This window comes from Equus quagga, unplaced genomic scaffold (genome assembly GCF_021613505.1).
Source record: "Equus quagga isolate Etosha38 unplaced genomic scaffold, UCLA_HA_Equagga_1.0 252_RagTag, whole genome shotgun sequence".
NCBI lineage: Eukaryota > Metazoa > Chordata > Mammalia > Perissodactyla > Equidae > Equus > Equus quagga.
In genome coordinates this window covers 1251212-1269712 of record NW_025799860.1, presented here as the reverse complement: position 1 = coordinate 1269712, position 18501 = coordinate 1251212, and the positions used below count along the sequence as shown (strand labels likewise).

Sequence of the window (18501 nt, the reverse complement as noted above, 5' to 3'; positions counted from 1 at the left end):
TTGAGTGTCTATACACTAACAATGAAGTAGCAGAAAGAGAAATTAAGAATACAATCCCACTTACAATTGCAACAAAAAGAATCAAATACTTAGGAATAAACTTAACCAGAGAGGTGAAAGATCTGTACACCAAAAACTATAAAACATGGTTGAAAGAAACTGAAGAAAACACAAAGAAATAGAAAGATATTCTGTGCTCTTGGATTGCAAGAATTAACATAATTAAAATGTGCATATTTCCTAAAGCAATCTACAGATTCAACGCAATCCCTATCAGAGTTCCAACAAAATTTTTCACAGAAATAGAACAAAGAATCCTAAAAGTTATATGGAACAACAAAAGACCCTGAATAACCAAAGGAACCCTGAGATAAAAGAACAAAGCTGGAGGTATCACACTCCCTGATTTCAAAATATACTACAAAGCCATAGTAACCAAAACAGCATGGTACTGGCACAAAAACAGACGCACAGATCAATGGAATAGAACTGAGAGCCCAGAAGTAAACCCACACATCTATGGATAGCTAATATTTGACAAAGGAGCCAAGAACATACAATGGAGAAAGGGAAGTCTCTTCAATAAATGGGGTTGGGAAAACTGGACAGCCACACGCAAAAGAACGAAAGTAGACCATTATCTTACACCATACACAAAAAGTAACTCAAAATGGATTAAAGACTTGAATGTAAGACCTAGAACCATTAAACTTCTAGAAGAAAACATAGGCAGTACACTCTTCAACACTGGCCCTAGCAGCATATTTTGAAGTACCATGTCTGACTGGGCAACGGAAACAAAAGAAAAAAGGAACAGATGGGACTACATCAAACTAAAAACCATCTGCACAGCAAAGGAAACCATCAACAAAATGAAAAAAACTTACCAATTGGGGGAAGATATTTGCAAACCATGTATCTGACAAGGAGTTAATATCCAAAATACACAAAGAGGGGCAAGCCCAGTGGCGCAACGGTTAAGTGCGCGCGTTCTGCTTCAGCGGCCTGGGGTTTACCAGTTCAGATCCCGGGTGTAGATATGGCACTGTTTGTCAAGCCATGCTGTGGTAGGCGTCCCACATATAAAGTAGAGGAAGATGGGCACGGATGGTAGCTCAGGCCAGTCTTCCTCAGCAAACAGAGGAGGATTGGCAGCAGTTAGCTCAGGGCTAATCTTCCTCAAGAAAAAACCCCAAAATATACAAAGAACTTATACATCTCAAAAACAAAAAGTCTAACAACCCAATTGAAAAATGGGCAAAAGATTTTTAAATGGTTAAAAAAATAAAAAGAATATTTTGTGACATGAAAATTCTATGAAATTCAATTTATAGTGTTCAAAAATAAAGTTTTATTTGACACAGCCACATTCAGTTGTTTACATTTTGTCTGCAGCTGCTTTTACACAATAACAAGGGAGCTCAGTAGTTGCAACATACCATATGACCTGCAAAGCCTAAAACATTTACTATCTGGCCCTTTACAGAAAGGGCCTGCGGAGCACTGCTTTAGAGGACACAAAGAACCACCAACCGGAAGAAAGGAATCAATCCTCAAACAGAATTTACTGATTTTGGTTACATTTATTTCATCACTCCTTCTTAAAACAGTGATGGAAATTTGGCTTGTGAGTAGCTGATAAAAATTGCTCTATTATACTTCTGAATGGCTCTTAGTGGACCAACAAACATAAAAGTAAGTAAAGATTAAAGCCCTCATTTTAGAATCAGATGCTAGCAATGACTTTCAAGTATCTGGCTCAGTTTCTTTCTTCCTTTTTCCACTATTAAGAAGTCATTCTTCCAACTTTTTAATTTTTATGTCAATGTGAAGTTTAGAAAAAAGTCCTAACACCAGATGGGATTTCCCGGGAAGAGTAATGGTAAATTAGCATTTTAGCATAATGATTTTCTCATCAGAGATGACCACTCTCTGTCTAGACAAGGAAGAGGAGAAAGAAAGAGGGAAGGCAGGGCGGAAGGGGGGAGGGCCATGACCACCAAGTGAAATACAAGCTGGCCACAGAGAGAGTTTCCTTGTCGGGATTTCTGTCTGGCGTTCAACAAATGTGCTATCATCACAGGAGCAATTTTCACAATACACCAAGAACATGTCTTCAGTCTCACAGCCGACAGGAGGACAGAAATGGAGCCCACAGTCCAGGAAAAAGAAAGCTAGGGACCCAAGGAAATGACCAATCGTGTTTTACCTGCTCTTCGAATAACTCTGCATTCCTTTTCTCTTAATAAAAAACATTTCCATTTAACTTATTTATTTATTTGGTGGGGAAGATTGGCTGTGAGCTAACATCTGTTGCTAATCTTCCTCTTTTTGCTTGAGGATGATTGTTGCTGAGCTAACATCTGTGCCAATCTTCCTCTAATTTGTATGTGGGATGCCACCACAGCTGGCTTGACAAATGGTGTGTAGGTCTGTGGCTGGGATCCGAACCCACAAACCCAGGCTACTGAAGCAGAGTGTGAGAACTCAACCACTACGCCACTGGGCCAGCCCTAACTTATTTTTTTAAATATAGCTTAACATTTAAAAACCCTTAACTGAATTAAAAACTCAATTTAAAAACTCCTATTAATTAACTCTAACTCATATTTTAAAATAAGGTATAAAAGCAACTGGTTGGAGCCAGTGTATTTTCTTCTGAGAAAGATGGCAGTGTTCTGAAAGCAGCAGGGATGACAGCGGCAGCTCTGCAGAAGGTCGCTGTGACAGGAGGCAGGAGGAGAAGGAGGGACACACACTGCCAGGTGGGGCTGTGCGAGGTTCAGCTCCTGCCAGAGGACCAGAGCTGAGATTCAAAGATCACAGCTCTGCAGGCACAGCAGGAGAAAAGGCAGCCCTCCTCATAAGGAACCTTTGCCTTAAAGGCTCCAGCCCCTTCCACTTATTTATTAATGGACTCTGACAGACTATATTCCTCTCCAGCTTTGGTTTGTGACTATTTTTAACTTGGAGTTTTACTAGTGTTATTTTTAATTTAGATAATTAAAACAAACCCTGATGGGTAAAGCTGCCTGGTAGGAGCCAAACTCTTGAAAGCTTGGACCTTTTACACGGTGCCTAGATGTAAGCCATGTGACTCCGGGCTTCTGCCCGACAGAAGGCTACAAGACAAAAATGACTGCATGTCTCAGAAACTTGTAATTCCACATCCTTATAGGTGAAGCTTTGGTTTGGGAACTACTTTTTAGCTTATCTGGGTTGGTTTTATAAACCAGAGGCAGGGGACTGATCTCTGTCTACGGGAGGCTCAACATTATAGTTTTCCTTCTTCAATCACTTTCAACGTCTGCGTGCTTTGGAACTGTGTTTGTGATGTTAATATTTATGCCGTTGCTCTAATGTCTTTTCTGTGTCTGGAGCATCAGGAACAGACTGATGACTTAAAAAGATATTTGCCTTGCTGCCTACGGCAGCTGCCCTCCTCCTAACAGAAGTCACTACAGCAATGCCAAATGACTCCTGGAACATTTTCTGTGCTCTAAGCCACACTATTACGGGATGGATGCTCACAACCTCCTTGTCAGGACCTACTTTCTAATTTGGAGTTTGATGTAAAACATGGTATATATCTTGGGCTATTTTTATCTCACTTTCCTGTGTGTCCTCAAGGCGCAGCTAAGACCTCATCTGAAGCAAAGTGAGTATGAGTTTGCAGTACCCAGCAGTATACTAGTGCATGTAAGTATTTAATAAATGTTTAACTGAATTTCCTGGGTCCAGACATAAATTATACAGAATTTAGACATATTTTTCCAAGTTCAACAGGACTCAAGGGTTTGCTCCTAAATGAAAGATCAGATGATAACTTTACATTTAATGGAATTCATACCATTTACCGATATGAATACAGAGAGCCCTGAAAATTTCTAATCTTCAAAAGGGGAAGAAATGGGCAAGAAACTTTCCAGCGGACCTGCTCGGCCTTTTGATGAAATCTTAACTTCATCACACCATAAAGATGGCAGGGCTAACATACTACAGATTTCCTGCCATATCGCTGACACAGAGTCACTAACTAGCTAATATCACCACCGTAGATGATTTATGACAGAAAGGAGGGATAAACATTACACTGTCATAAAACCCCCTCTGAGATGGTGCCTTTTCACCCAACAGGAATCAAACAGCAATCAACGGTAACCATTTTAATGATGAAATTGTCCTTTTTTAATTGACCTAAACACTACCACTGAGAATATTTTTCCATCCAAATAGCCCTTCTTAATGGTGAGGATATGTGAGTCTGGAGATGCCCATAATGCCCAGTTGCTTTTGCACATTTATCAGATGCCAGCCAATCACAAAATGCCAGGGAACAACAGCTCTGCCTTTCCTTCTTTTTTTTGGCACTGTAGTTAAGAAGAAAAAGTTTGTTTGCTTACATGGCTTAGTAACCAAGAAGAAAGATGGTTACTTCTACATAACTGAGAAAAAACGTGATGGCCTGTGATTCGTGAAGATTTCAGGGAAAAAAAACAACTAAAAAGCAGAAAAAATCTGATGCAGAAGGTAGAATGCTATCCTGGCCCCAAACAAGATTTTTGTTTTGCTTTTTTATGAGACTATATTGAGAAGGAAATGAAAAGTGCAAAGTCTCTTCTCGATCAATCCCCTTTCTCTGCCCATGAGCGTTTCATTGCCCAGTGAGAAAATCAGTGCTACTGGAAAGAAAATTGCAAGGAAATTCTACAAAATGGGCGTTTTTCCCCTCTGTGTTTTGGAGAAGATTCTTAATATTTTGAATTTTCATTTCATTTGAATTTCTAAAACACTTTCAATCTGATATAACCTTGGACATTAAATAATATTAAAGTATAAGCTAACATAAAGTGGAGAAACCTAGTTCTGGCCATCAAGGACTCATTTATTGGTTGAGTTAGGAGAACACATCAAAAAATCTCTTTACCCAATAACAACAGAAAAGAAACACATGGAAGGATTTCCACGTTGTGCTAACTGTAAGATTTTCAAGTGTGTTCTTTTAGGAAGTTCATTCAAACTGTAGGTCAATATTTACTATTAGTTGGTAAAATTGGTACTAAATTCACGATTAAGTTTATGTACCATTGACACCATTAAATAAAATGCTTATTTAAATTTATCGGAAACTTTTATAAACCATAAATAAAAGCCAGTATCAGCTGCAATAAATGGAAGATTAAAAAAAAGCATACTACTCTTCTTGAAAAAGTATTATTAAATTCAAAGTAGATACTTTTGCCTGCTGAAGTCTGAGACGTACAGCTACTCCTATCTTGTTAAAAATGCATGCAAATGTTCAAAGAAGTGTTGGAGCTCTAGAGCACCAAACTAAGGCCTTTCAGGAAGACAAACAAAATCGAAAGATCAATAAACTTCATTACATAATTCAATGACAGTGACAGGCTTGTGTACCACGTAAAGTCATTTCAAATACTAATCATGGTCCCAAAGTCACACCCAGGGAAACAGTGAGCTCTTCTGCTAAATAATACAGACTGTGCACAGAGTGACACATGCACTGTAGTCACACTAAGCATGAGGCTTCCCTCAAGGTCCATCCATGTTGTTGCAAATGGGACGATTTTGTTTTTTTACAGCTGAGTAGTATTCCATTGTATATATATACCACATCTTCTTTATCCATTCATCTGTTGATGGGCACTTAGGTTGCTTCCACGTCTTGGCTATTGTAAATAATGCTGCAGTGAACATTGGGATGCATAGGACTTTTGGGATTGCTGACTTGAAGCTCTTTGGATAAATACCCAGTAGTGGGATAGCTGGATCATATGGTAGTTCTATTTTTAATTTTTTGAGGAATCTCCATACTGTTTTCCATAGTGGCTGCACCAGTTTGCATTCCTACCAGCAGTGTATGAGGGTTCCTTTTTCTCCACAACCTCTCCAACATTTGTTACTATTTGTTTTAGTTATTTTCGTCATTCTAATGGGTGTAAGGTGATATCTTAGTGTAGTTTTAATTTGCATTTCCCTGATGATCAGCGATGATGAACATCTTTTCACGTGCCTATTGGCCATCTGTATATCTTCTTTGGAGAAATGTCTGCTCATGTCTCCTGCCCATTTTTTGATTGGGTTGTTTAATTTTTTGTTGTTGACTTGTGTGAGTTCTTTATATATTATGGATATTAAGCCTCTGTCGGATATATGGGCACAAAGGGTGAAGGGCTGCACCTACAACACGACTGACAAACAATAATGTACAACTGAAATTTCACAAGCTTGTAACCTATCATTAACTCAATAAAAAATTTTTTTAAAAAAGTGTAGGATCCCAGCTTCCAGACAAGGTATTGCCAGCTTTCTCTTCCAAAAAATGACAAGAATACTAATGTGGGAATGGGGACAAGAAATGAGTCACCATCTCAAACGTAAGGAACACAAGAAACGACACTGTCCGTACTTTACCAAAATTGTTACTTAATTAGACAGATGAGATTGGTGTAGGCATACTGAGAGAGGAATGCTAACAAGTATTAGGGAAGGTAAAAAGAAGGCTGGACACTTGTTTTCTATTCTTAACAGAAATCAACGAAAATAATGAACAGCGCTTGAAAGTAAAAAGTTACTGGGGAGAATATGAATTTCAATTAGGAATGAGAAATACACTCCACATAGTTCAAAAGATACTATTTGATAGCTTTTTCCTACCTGCAACCATGTAACCTTTTTTAAAAAATAAAAAGCTCTAAAAACTTCAGAACTGCAGGTGCACTTACTGGTAATGAACCCAGGATGGTCCCAGAGTTTTCTTGAATTGAGCGAGTCCCACAATATCAATATAAATGAGCTCAACAATTCTGTCTCCTACAGTTGGGCAGCCAGATCGGTTTCCCACAACCTTCTTCATTATTCTAGAGAAAGGACAGAAAAGACAAAAAAAAGAAAACAATTTACTGCAAGGTACTACACTTACCAACTTTAATAGGCAAATAAACATTCCAAGAAACCTTACCGGAGAGGATGGCATGGCCATTCCCAATCCACTGCCTATCCAAATTCTGCCCATCCTACAAGGCCCAGCCAGAGCACTGATTTCGACTCTTGCAAAAGTAAATGGTAGCATGCAAACACAGCCTTTGAAACCAAGGAAGATCTGTGTCTGATTCTATCTTCACTATCTAACAGCTGTGAGATCTTAGACAAGTTACTCACTCTCTCTGAATCTTTCCTCACCCTCAAAAAGAAAAAAAAAAAAAAACACAACAAAACAGAACTGGACACAGAGAAGATGATAAGAGAGCAACCTCTCAGATTCTTCAGGTGGTTAAATGAGGTATTGAATAGAAAGTGTCTAAGGTTTACAGATACTCAGTGACCCTTAGTTTCTCCCAGTCTGTCATTACTCCAGTCCTTACTGACCTCCTAAATGTCTTCCATTTCTAGCTTCTACAAACTTCTTTCTATATTGTCTTATACTGTTTCCTAACTTTTTCTCTTATGTAAATTTTTTCCTTCTGACTAGACTATTACAGAACTGGCACTACAGTTTACACGTTTTCATTTTCCTTCCTCCCATCCATCCATCCGTCTAAACATACCCGTGTACTCAAAGAGAGCCAACATACTTGATCATATGCCAACTTCACAGGTGGGAATAAAGAACTGCTAACAGTATGTCCACTCACCCAGAAATTGAGCATCACTGATGCCTTTCCTCTCTGCTCACACCCCTAACAATCCTTCCCCACATGATGGACATTCTACTTCAGAGAACAAGCATCATAAACAGGACTCCGCTCTATAGCTCCATCCTGCCACTGATTCAGGCACCTTTCTCTTCTGTGCTTCTGGAAGGGCTAGGTTCCATATAACCAATTTGTTCCCAAGAATTTGAAAATGTTTTCTGTAAAGGGCCAGATAGTAAATACTTTCAACACTTTCATCTTTGCAGACCACACGTTCTCTGTTGCAACTACTCAACTCTGCTGTTGCAGAACGACAGTGGTCACAGATAATACATAAACAACAGGTGTGGCTGTGTTCCCATGAAACTTCATTAACAAAAACAGGCAGAGGACTAGATTTGGCCCACTAAGCCACTGTTTGCTGACTCCTGCTCCGCCTTGTTTTCAGTGGTTCTCAAACTTGTCTGTGCAATGGAACTACCTGGAAGTATCAACAGATATTTATGCCTGCATCCTGTCCCCAAAGATTGTGAGTTAATTAGTCTGGGATATGGTCTGGGCTTTGGGGAGCTTAAAACAAAAATCCCCAGGTGATTCTAATGTGCAGGTATGTTTGAGAACCCCTGCTCTATGTTGCTTCCATGCTTATCTTAAATAAAACATATCAGGCCCTGTCACCAGTGCTTAAAAACCTCTACACCCTTCCCCTTGACCACTAAATTAAGTCTATGCCCGACAGACTCCTAATAAGCCTCTCCTGACCTCCCAAGAAAGTAATGTCCCTGGTGCACCAACAGAACTCCCTCTATTTACCTACTCACCCATCTACTCATCCCTTCACACATTCGTTCAGTAAGTAGTTATGAGCACCCACTGTGTGCCAGGTACTGTTCTAGGTGCTGAACACACAGTGGTGAACAATATGCACAGCCTCTGCACTGCCTGTGCTTACATTTTTGGCACCCACACCTCAATTAGTACTAATCACATTGCAATTAATGTAATTATTACGCAATGTATCAGTTGTAATTAGCAAAAGATTGGCATCTCCTTGACCACATGCAGGTCATCTCTGCATATCCCATACCAAGAACCAGCCCAGAGGAGGCACTGGAAGAATGACTGCTAAAGTCCGACTGTATCCACTTCATAGGCTGTGTATCCAACGTGCTATAAAGCAAGCAGGAGGAAGGCCACAGGAGGCAGGATGCAAAAGGACAAGGGTGGTGATTAAGGGCTCAGAAGACCTGAGGTTAATCCAAATCTGAAAGGAGCAATGTAGTACTGTGGTCAAGAGCACAGGCTGTGAAGTCAGACAGACAGCGGGCTCAAACTCTGCCTTTCCCACATATTCTCCCTGTGACCTTGAACAACTCATTTTTGGCTTGAAACTCAGTTTCCTCATCTTTAAATGCAGGAAGCAACAGCACCTACTTCCAGGTTAGTGCTAAGGACTAAAGATAATACATGGAAAATGCTTAGTATTTGATGCACAGTAAGTGCTCAACAAATGTTAGCTGTTAATAGTCATTGTCAATATTATAGTCGTCATAATTGTTGATCCTACTGTTGTAACTCAAGCCCTTATTGCAGTTTTGGCATACTGAAATCATTTAACAAACGATAGCCGATTATCTTACTGGTATTATTGCTTTCCTCTCAACACTGCCATAATCGGGTACAGACCTCACACCTAACACAAGTGACCTCTCTGGCCATCAATGTCTTAGACAATAAAGATGGAATAGGGTAGGACATATATTGTATTAACACCCTTTCCATCTACTGAATGTTCATTCAAGGTATTTCTTCTGGAACATTTGACATATTGCACCATGCCACCTTGGCTGTTGGGTGGAAAGTCTCCGTGGGCAGTTATCCAAAAGGAGTGAAGAGGATCTAAGCATTCCTGCTTAGCCAGCTGTGTGAACCTAAAAGGGATTAAGAGAGGGCTGGAGCTCCAAGTAAACTTGAGTGAAACAGAAAACCCAGGTAGAGTTAACAGACCCAGAGTTGAAAGTTGGCTAACTGAAAAAGGATGGGATCAGGGCTTTCAGGAAATTCATTCTATCCAAATTAAATTATCAACAGGAACCTGCCCTCTCTTAAGATTTGGAAAGCTGGATGTTGAGTAGGGAATGGTATGAATTTCAGCAAGAGACAGGGAATTAGGAAAGTCAATAATGTTTTACGCTACAGATGTTGGAAGCACCTGTAATAGCAAAGAATAAGCTCCTTAGTTTGAATTTTCTGGCATTCATTTATGAAGCCTCTGGAGCCTGTCGATACAATGAAAACATATTATCCTTTTCACACTGTATGTATTTAGCTCCTGAAAATAATCTTCTTATCTCCTGTTTAGTGAATTATCACTTTCATTTGCCTCCACAAGAAATTACACACTAATAGAGGGCTTTAAGAGTTTACAATTTCTTTTTTGTATTGTGATTTTAAAATTGAAAAGTAATCTCCTTACTCCTTGAGCTCAGCCAGTGAAGCTGAAATCCTAATGTCATGGCCCAGTAAGTACAGAGATGTAATTAAATCACTCCACTGAACTAATTCACCAAGAGGGCCACCGCTGAAAGCTGTCTCTGCAATCTTAAATCCAGATTCCTTCGTCAGGAGTCCCAGGTGCACAAGGACCTGAAAAAAAGCAAAGAAGGGGCATTTACTGATTCCCATTGAACCAAGGACAAACTCCTCAGTCACATACCAAAAACCCATCAACCAATTCTAAAGGCATGTTTACGTTCTCAATGTGGGGTAAGCAGTTTTTCTAGAAGGTACAAAGAAAGAAAGGAAATGATTTTTCATTGTTGTTTTAGAGGAAAAAAGTCATTACTTCCCTTGGGACAGTTATGAGCATGAGTTATAAACAGATAATCCTGCTTTTAAAAAGCGGGAGATATTTGGAAAGTCAGATTTTAAGGGAGAGTAAGCCAGGACAATAAAATATCTTTTAACAATATTGAGGTTTTTTCCACAGCTGGAATGTTTTTAAGCTTTTAACAGCGAAAATTTCAAACACATACAAAAGCAGACATGACAATATAGTCAATTCCAATGTAGTCATCATGTAACTTCAACAACCGTTAACTTATGACAAATCTTATTTAATCTAAACCTCTCATTTTCTCCCAACTCCTCCAGCTTATCTGGAAGCAAATCCTAGACATCACATCCTTTCCTCTGTAAATATTTCAGGGTGTATCTCTAAAAGACATAAATATTTTAAAAACATAACCGTATTTAAAAATGGGGCCGGCCCAGTGGTGCAGCAGTTAAGTTCACACGTTCTACCTCGGCAGCCAGGGGTTTGCCAGTTCAGATCCCGGGCACAGACCTACGCACCGCTTATCAAGCCATGTTGTGGCAGGCGTCCCACATATAAAATATAAAACAGAGGAAGATGGGCACGGATGTTAGCTCAGGGACAGTCTTCCTCAGCAAAAAGAGGAAGATTGGCAGCAGATGTTAGCTCAGGGCTAATCTTCCTCAAAAATAAATAAATAGATAAATAACCATAACATCACTATCCCTCCTAAAATAGCTCTTAATTCCTTAATATCATCCAAAATCCAGTTAAGGTTTACATTTCCCTCAACTGCCCCTGATTCTTTTTTTTAAGTACAGTTGTTTGAGTCAGAAGTCAAAGTGCATAAATTATAACTACCTATATATCTCTTAGCCTTCTTTAACTTATACTAGTCTCCGATTATCCTTTTTGTTTTAGGGAAGGAGGAGCCTGTAATTTATCAAATTACAAAGAAATTGGGTTGTATTTCCAGCAGAGACTCTCACATTCTGGATTTTGTTGATTATATTATAGATTCTTCTGTCCCCTGTGCTTATGGTAAATTAGTAATTAGATCTGCAGACATGATCATATTCATATTTACTTTTTTTGGCAATACTACTTCATAGGTGGTCCTGGGTACTTCCATTGGTGGGAATAATATCTGTGTGTCTCTGCTCTGTGATGTTAGCAGCTACTGATGATCATTAACTAGATGCATTAATCCATCAGCGGTTGCAAAATGGTGATATTCTGTCATTCCTTCTGCATTTATTAGCAGGAATACTTCTATCACGAGAAACTACCTGTTGTCAACTATTTGGTTACCCTGAAGTACGGTTTACACAGGAAACACCTGGTTAAATACTTGATTCTTTCCACTTTTTTTTACCAGTTTCCAAAATAATAGATTTGTTCTCTAGTATACTGTAATGATAACCAATGAGGATTTAAAAATATATATTGTCATTATAAAGTCATGGATATAAATATATTGGATGTGTTTCAAAATAAACTGTAGTTACTATTCTTACTGATGATCAAACTGTCTCATCTTGGCCAGTGAGAGGCTATTCAACTTGGCTCCTATGTTCTTCTGACATAATCCTAGTAGTCTTTGCTAGTTTCTTTGCTCTCTGGTATGACAAGATGTTCCAAGCTCATCATGTACAACTTCTATCTCAGACCTTAATCAGCCATTTTTCCAAGAACCTCTTATACCATTTAGCAGAAATGGTATTGAAAGATGCATAAAACCGAATATGTGGTTGGTTCATGTGTTTCCTATTCCTTGTGATTTTTAGGTATTGCTTTTTTTTTGGTAATTAAATTTTCTTTTACACTTATGTAAAATGATTCCAGTATCAAACCTACAAAGACAGATATATTCAGAGAAATCTAGTTTCTATACCCCTTGCCTCTATACTATTCCCTCCTGTACCTTATTTGACCTTTTTTTTTTTATTGTGGTAAAATACACTTAACACAAAATTTACCTTATTAACCATTTTTAAGTATGCAGTTCAGCGGCATTAAGTACATTCACATTGTCGTGCAACCATCACCACCATCCATCTCCTTTATTTTTAATTTTATGGCTTATCACCCCATTTAAAAAAAAACAAGCAAGAAGCATATATGTATACTATATACATGCTATATATGTGTGTATATATGTATATCTGTACATATACATGTATATATAGATAGATCAATTCTCTCTCCCCTTAAAAATAAATTTCACAATTCTCCACCTAACATTTCTTCACCGACCAAGACATCCTGGACGTTACTCCACAGTATTACATAGAAATGCTCTTCATTTCTTTTTACAATCCACCTACATCTCAGACCACATATTCTTCCCTAGAGGACCGCAGGGTGCCAGGACGTTGAGTCCTGCTGTCTCATAAACTCCAGGCATCTAAGTAAAACTGATCCATCAACTGTGATTTGGGGTTTTGCCAGTGTATTTGTATTTTCTTGTTTGAGGATATCAAACTAGTTGAATTAGGACTACCAGACTCATTTTTAATCTATTTTTAGATACAGGAACAGATTGTTTACTTTGCTCAGTTGTTCATCATCAGAATAGTTAAGCTAAACCCATGGCCAGCTAATCTCTAACTAACAGGGTATAAGAACTTCCAAGCTCAGGGATATTCTAGAGGTTTCTAACCAAGCATTTCCTCATGAACTTGAAACAAACGGGCTCAAGTTTAATTTATACTATCTCTCTCTCAGAACATAAGCAAAAGCACCAACCGAACAGAGCAGCAATGGAACTCTCCAGTGGCCCAAAGCCCAGAATTGGCAAATACCAAAAACATGAAATTATCACAGTGAGGTACCAGGAAGTTCTCAAAGGTTTTATTCAGGTAAAGAAAAGAAGATTAAGTTTCCTGACACCACTGAGAGTGACAGTCAGATGGTTCAAAGGAAAATCTTTACAGGCAGATATTCTGCTTGGCTTCCCCCAAGAAACATGTGTGCTGGTCCCTGCTAAGTTAAGATGTTTGTAACTGGGGAAAGGAAAAACCCAAAAATGGCTGTACAAGAGACTGAACAGATTCACCCTGAGGGAATATCATTTGAGACATGACATTTCTCTTAGTCTTGTTTCCAAGCAAAATCAAATCTTCAAAGAAAACTGGCATCTAACCGAACTGAATTAATTAGAAACCCACTTTTTTCCGCTTTCTCGTCGCAAGATTCTGCTTCCCTGCCAGGGACTTGATTGCTTGGATCCAGGCATCAGCCATTCGCCGGATCCGCAGTCTCATCCACCGGAATTCTTCATGCTTTTTCATCATACTGTAGAGAAGATTAAAATCCTTACGAATTTTCGCCTAGAAACAGAAAGTTAACAAAAATGAATTGAAGATAAAAAGGCAGAAAGCATAATGGTCTTCACGATGTGACATTTCAAAACTTGAAAGAGATAGTCAATTAAATACAGGGCTTCAAAGTGAGTCTTGTCTGCTGCTCAGTTTTACGTTACAGTCCCAGGATTGCAAACGGAAGAAAAGGCCCCAACTGCTGATCTCCTATAAGGCACATCATTAAAAAATTAGAAATTGAGAAAGGCAGCACAGTCATTGCAAAGCTGTGAGCTATGTTAAAATGCATTTTTTTTTTTTTTACAAGAGTATGCTTGATGTACCTTGAAATTCTCTGCACCCCAATTTACTGGCCACTTCAATCTACTTCAGGGCAGCGGAGTCTTGGGAAAACTGAAGTCAACTCTTAACAAACTACCTGGTATTGCGTAGGTTGCCAAAAAGCCTCATTCTATCTACAAAGTTAAGTAGGAAAATAAATGCTCCTCTTCGAGTTTGGTCCCCGTCCAAACCAACAAAAGTTCATTATTTTCTAGGGAATGTAAAAGCCAGGAATAACATTTTCCTACCAGAACTGAATAAAATTTAAAATTCAAGCCAGAATAATTTAAAAGTCAGGAAGAACATTTTTGTAATATAGCTGGATACAACCAGTGACTGAAATAACAAAGAAAAATACCAACACTAGTATTTATTTCATATAACATCTAAAACGTGCTGAATCCATCTTTTGGCAGTCACCACAGTTCACCCTGAATTCTCATCTGATCGTGCTCCGCCTTGAGTCATCCATTTCCCAAGATTCCCATGATCTAAGAAAGGTCAGCAAACTATGGCTCTTGGGCCAAATCCTCCTTGCTGCCTGTTTTTGTACACAAGCTTGGATGAGAACAAAGCCACACCCATTCATTTATGTATTGTCTATGGCTGCCTTCTGTGTTACAAGGTCGGAATTAAGTAATCGTGACAGAGAACTTACAGCTTGGAAAGATGAAAATATTTACTATCTGGCCTTTTACAGAAAAAGCTTGCCGATCCCTGGTCTAAAGAATGAAGACTTAAGCTTTTAATGTGGCATACAAAGCCTTTCACAGTCCCCTACCTACCTTTCCAATTTCATCTTCACCTCAGCTGATCCAAACCCCAATGGCCTTGACCACTGAATCATGCTCTACTCTCTGAAAATGTCAAGCTCTTGCACATACACCTTTCCCCCTCACATCAGAGACATCTTTCTCTCCTTGACCTAGTATGAATTCACTCATCATTTTAAATTCAGCTCCAGTGCCAGCTTCTCTTTGCAATTTCTCCTAACCCCTGCAGGCTGAGATCACCAGCTCCTCATTAATTTCCACAGGCCTGTGTTCCAGTGTTGACACAGGTATGGTCATTACTTACAACCATCACCCTCATTAGATCACTGAGCACCTCCACATCAAGCACCAGGTCTTACTCATATCAGCAGCTGATGACTTGAGAACTCTCAGAGAACTGCTGAATAAATAAATACATGCTAAGTGGTTGACTGATTTGGTCACCCACATTTCCAAAGGACTGGGGACAGAAGTTCTTCCGTTTACCACCATTTCAGATTACAGCTAGCATTTCCAGAAGACTCCACATGTATCACTTGGCATCAGACCCAAATCACAAGCCTAGAAAGAGGTTTCCAAAATCACTTACCACTGAATAGTAATCAGCTTCTTCGACGGGATTTTTTGCTCTCCAAGGTAAATGAGGACACCAATTTTCAACCTGAAAAACATAAATCAGAGACACTAAGTCTACTGGTTCATCTGTAAATGAACTAACGTGTGCACAACGCACTGAGCACAGTGTCTGGCTCACAATACACTCTTTACTTAAGTAGGTTATGATTATTTTTAGTCAGACCCCCACACACTGTTAGCCAGCAATCCAGAGACAGATGTCCTTTCAGATGAAAGAATAATCAGCAAAGGTCCCAAGGAGCATATGATTATACATCTGTCCTCTACAGTGCTTTACAGCGAGTGACTCCTGAATCATTTAATCCTCACATTTTTATACCAGAAGGAGAGGCAGGTCTCACGGCAGAAAGGTGAAAGACTTTGAACACTGCCGCAGGGGACTGAGAATGTAAAGGTGCCTCTCTGAGACTCAGGACCAGGACAGGTACGCTTCATTACCTGCTGTGGCACGTCTGGAAAGGAAACAGCATGGCATTCAAGCCACAGAACTGAATCACTCATCTCGGAATTAGGAACGCGGCTGATAGTTTAAGGCCAATTGATCAAGGCTCTCCCTCATTTTCTCGCTGTTCACTTCACACTATCTCAAGGAATAAGATGGTAAAACCTATCGGAGAAAGAGATGAAAGGAAAAAGGGAAAAAAAAACCCTCCGTGATCTTGTGAGAGCCATTCTGGAAGATGGATTGTTCTGTCGATGAACTATAGAGAGTCAGGGGGAGGAGGAAAGAAAAAAAGAAAGGCAGCAGATTTTATAGGAATTACTTCGAACACAGGTTACCCAAGGAAATTAGGCAAATCCAAAATTTCTAGTAAAGGAAAGATGAAAAATGCATTGAATAATATTGATGTCTGGCCTCTTTGTTCAAACTAATCACACAATTCCAAGATAGCGTGTCACGCACTTGCTAATATATAATGAGACTATTAAAGATGGCTAATAAACAGCCATTGGAAATAATCTTTCTACGGCCAGGTGGACCTGTAAAAATGAACAGAGCAAGAGGGTGGGGAATGTCCATGGAGGGTCACTGAGACGGCAGGAGCGTGTGTGAGACCATAGCCTTGGGGTCAATAACGCAGAGTCAGACAAGATGGTCTTTGCCCTCCTGCTCTGGATGAGTTCTCAAACACACACAGCAGCTTCACTAATTTAGAAATGACTCTTAATGCAAGGTGATTTTTACCATGACCAAAAATAATTGAGTGGTTTGCATAAAACCCTCCGCCACTGCAGTGATCTGAAAGCAGTCAGCAAAGCTTGCAGGAGGGTGGGATCCCTGGTCAGGAAAAGTGCGATATTCCCTTTTTCTTCCTGTGGAGTGAAATTAGATTTCACCATATTTGTGAATGACTTCAGGGACTCCAAAAAGCTCCCCAGAAGGAGAGTTGAAATGAGTTTTACTCATAAAAAAAGAAAATACTAACTTGCCTTGGATGCTCAAGTCTAATTACTGAGACCTTACAGCGATATCACCATGAAAGGCAATATCTGGAGTTCCACAAATCAAAAAATGAGGGGAAACCAGTAGAAAAGAAGCCTGTGAGTGGATGAAGCCTCAGCTGCTCCCAGCACCACTGCGCACATCTGTTCTTTGTATTCTTACACTCGACTGAATTGTTTAATTCAAATTAAATTTTTGTAAATAGACTCAATAAAACATTGCTAAAAAGCTTATTTATAACACGAAGGCCTCAAAGGGACTGCGGACCTGACTGTGAGACCTTCAACCCCACACGAAAAGGATGAGGATGAGCAAGCAGTGTACAGGTTTGAAGTCAACCTCACACTGAATAACTAACTAAATTTACACACCAACACGTCAGGATAAAAAATTCCCCAAAAACAGCATGACAGAGAAAGAGGAAACAAGACTGTGAATAAAGAAAATCAACCATGAGGAGAGACGTGAGTAAGACCAGCTATTGACAAAGGACAGTACATTCCCTCCTCGCTCCGCCACTCTAAGAAGCACCTTCCAAAAGCCCCTGTAATGAAAATACGGTCCAAGGTGACCTTCTAAAATACGACTGCCCTACAGAATAGGCAAGACTTTAATTCCTCTTTGAAACTGATCATTTATCTCAGTTTTTGTTACTCTAAATCACTGGATAATACCTGGCAAGTCTTCAAGGGCATCCTTGAAGTATGGAAAATATTGTCAGTCTATTTTAGCTTTAGCAAGAAATCTTACCATGACATATTCAGTCGTAATGGAGGAAAAACCAATTAGGAACATCCTGACACAGAAAGGGGATGGTGGGTTTTTAAGGTGGTTGTTCTTGTGCACAGTCATAGGATAACAAAATAATTAAATTATACATAAACCAATTCCTCCATGGGGAGAAGGAAAAACAAAAACATTTCTTTCGGAAACCTCAGAGGATTACCAGGATTGGAAGGGAGCCAGCACTGGCAACAGCGCCAAGTGCCGAAACAAACAGCTCTCAAATGAGCGACATTTTCCTAAATAAGAGCGTCATTAATAACACTCAGGGAAAATCTTGCTCAAGGCTAATAACTCAACCTCCTAAGCCCCAACTTTGTTTTCTGTCTCATCCACCCAGGCTCCTTGACCGAGTTTAACCCCCCAGGCCAGCACCCTACCGAGACAGGCGGACCCCAGAATGAGGCCACCACGTTCTGATCTGGAAGCTCTATTTCAAATCATTCTTACCACTCTTCTTCTCCTGCCTCTCAGAACCCTAGTGCCCTACGTCTGCCTGTGGTCACCTTCCTTTGCCCACTGTCTTGGCCACACTTTCCCAACTGTGGCCCCTGGGGGCCTCTCTTAGACAGGATTCTGTATTTGCCTTGAGAGCAGGCACGCATGGCTGTGGCACTGGACCCTCCCACTGTCCGCCCTGCCCGACGTCTGTGAGCTGGCAAGACCTGCAGCAAGCCCTGTGCCAGGGAAGGGGCTGGACAGCCTTAAAACAGCTCACAAACCAGCACAGTAAGTCTAAGAACTGAACACCGTC

At 39.8% G+C, this 18501-nt stretch overlaps 1 protein-coding gene across 4 annotated transcripts in view; it reads right to left on the bottom strand.

Moving 5' to 3' along the window:
* LOC124233828 (alpha-1,6-mannosylglycoprotein 6-beta-N-acetylglucosaminyltransferase A) overlaps positions 1 to 18501 on the bottom strand; it is a 323186-nt gene that overhangs the window by 107561 nt on the left and 197124 nt on the right. For all 4 annotated transcript variants that reach the window (XM_046651070.1, XM_046651069.1, XM_046651068.1 and 1 more), the window contains 4 exons: positions 15474 to 15545; positions 13638 to 13799; positions 10129 to 10298; positions 6744 to 6878 (listed from right to left, as the gene is read on the bottom strand). In XM_046651070.1, the coding sequence (XP_046507026.1) occupies positions 6744 to 6878; positions 10129 to 10298; positions 13638 to 13799; positions 15474 to 15545 (539 nt within the window). The remainder of the gene's footprint in view (positions 1 to 6743; positions 6879 to 10128; positions 10299 to 13637; positions 13800 to 15473; positions 15546 to 18501) is intronic.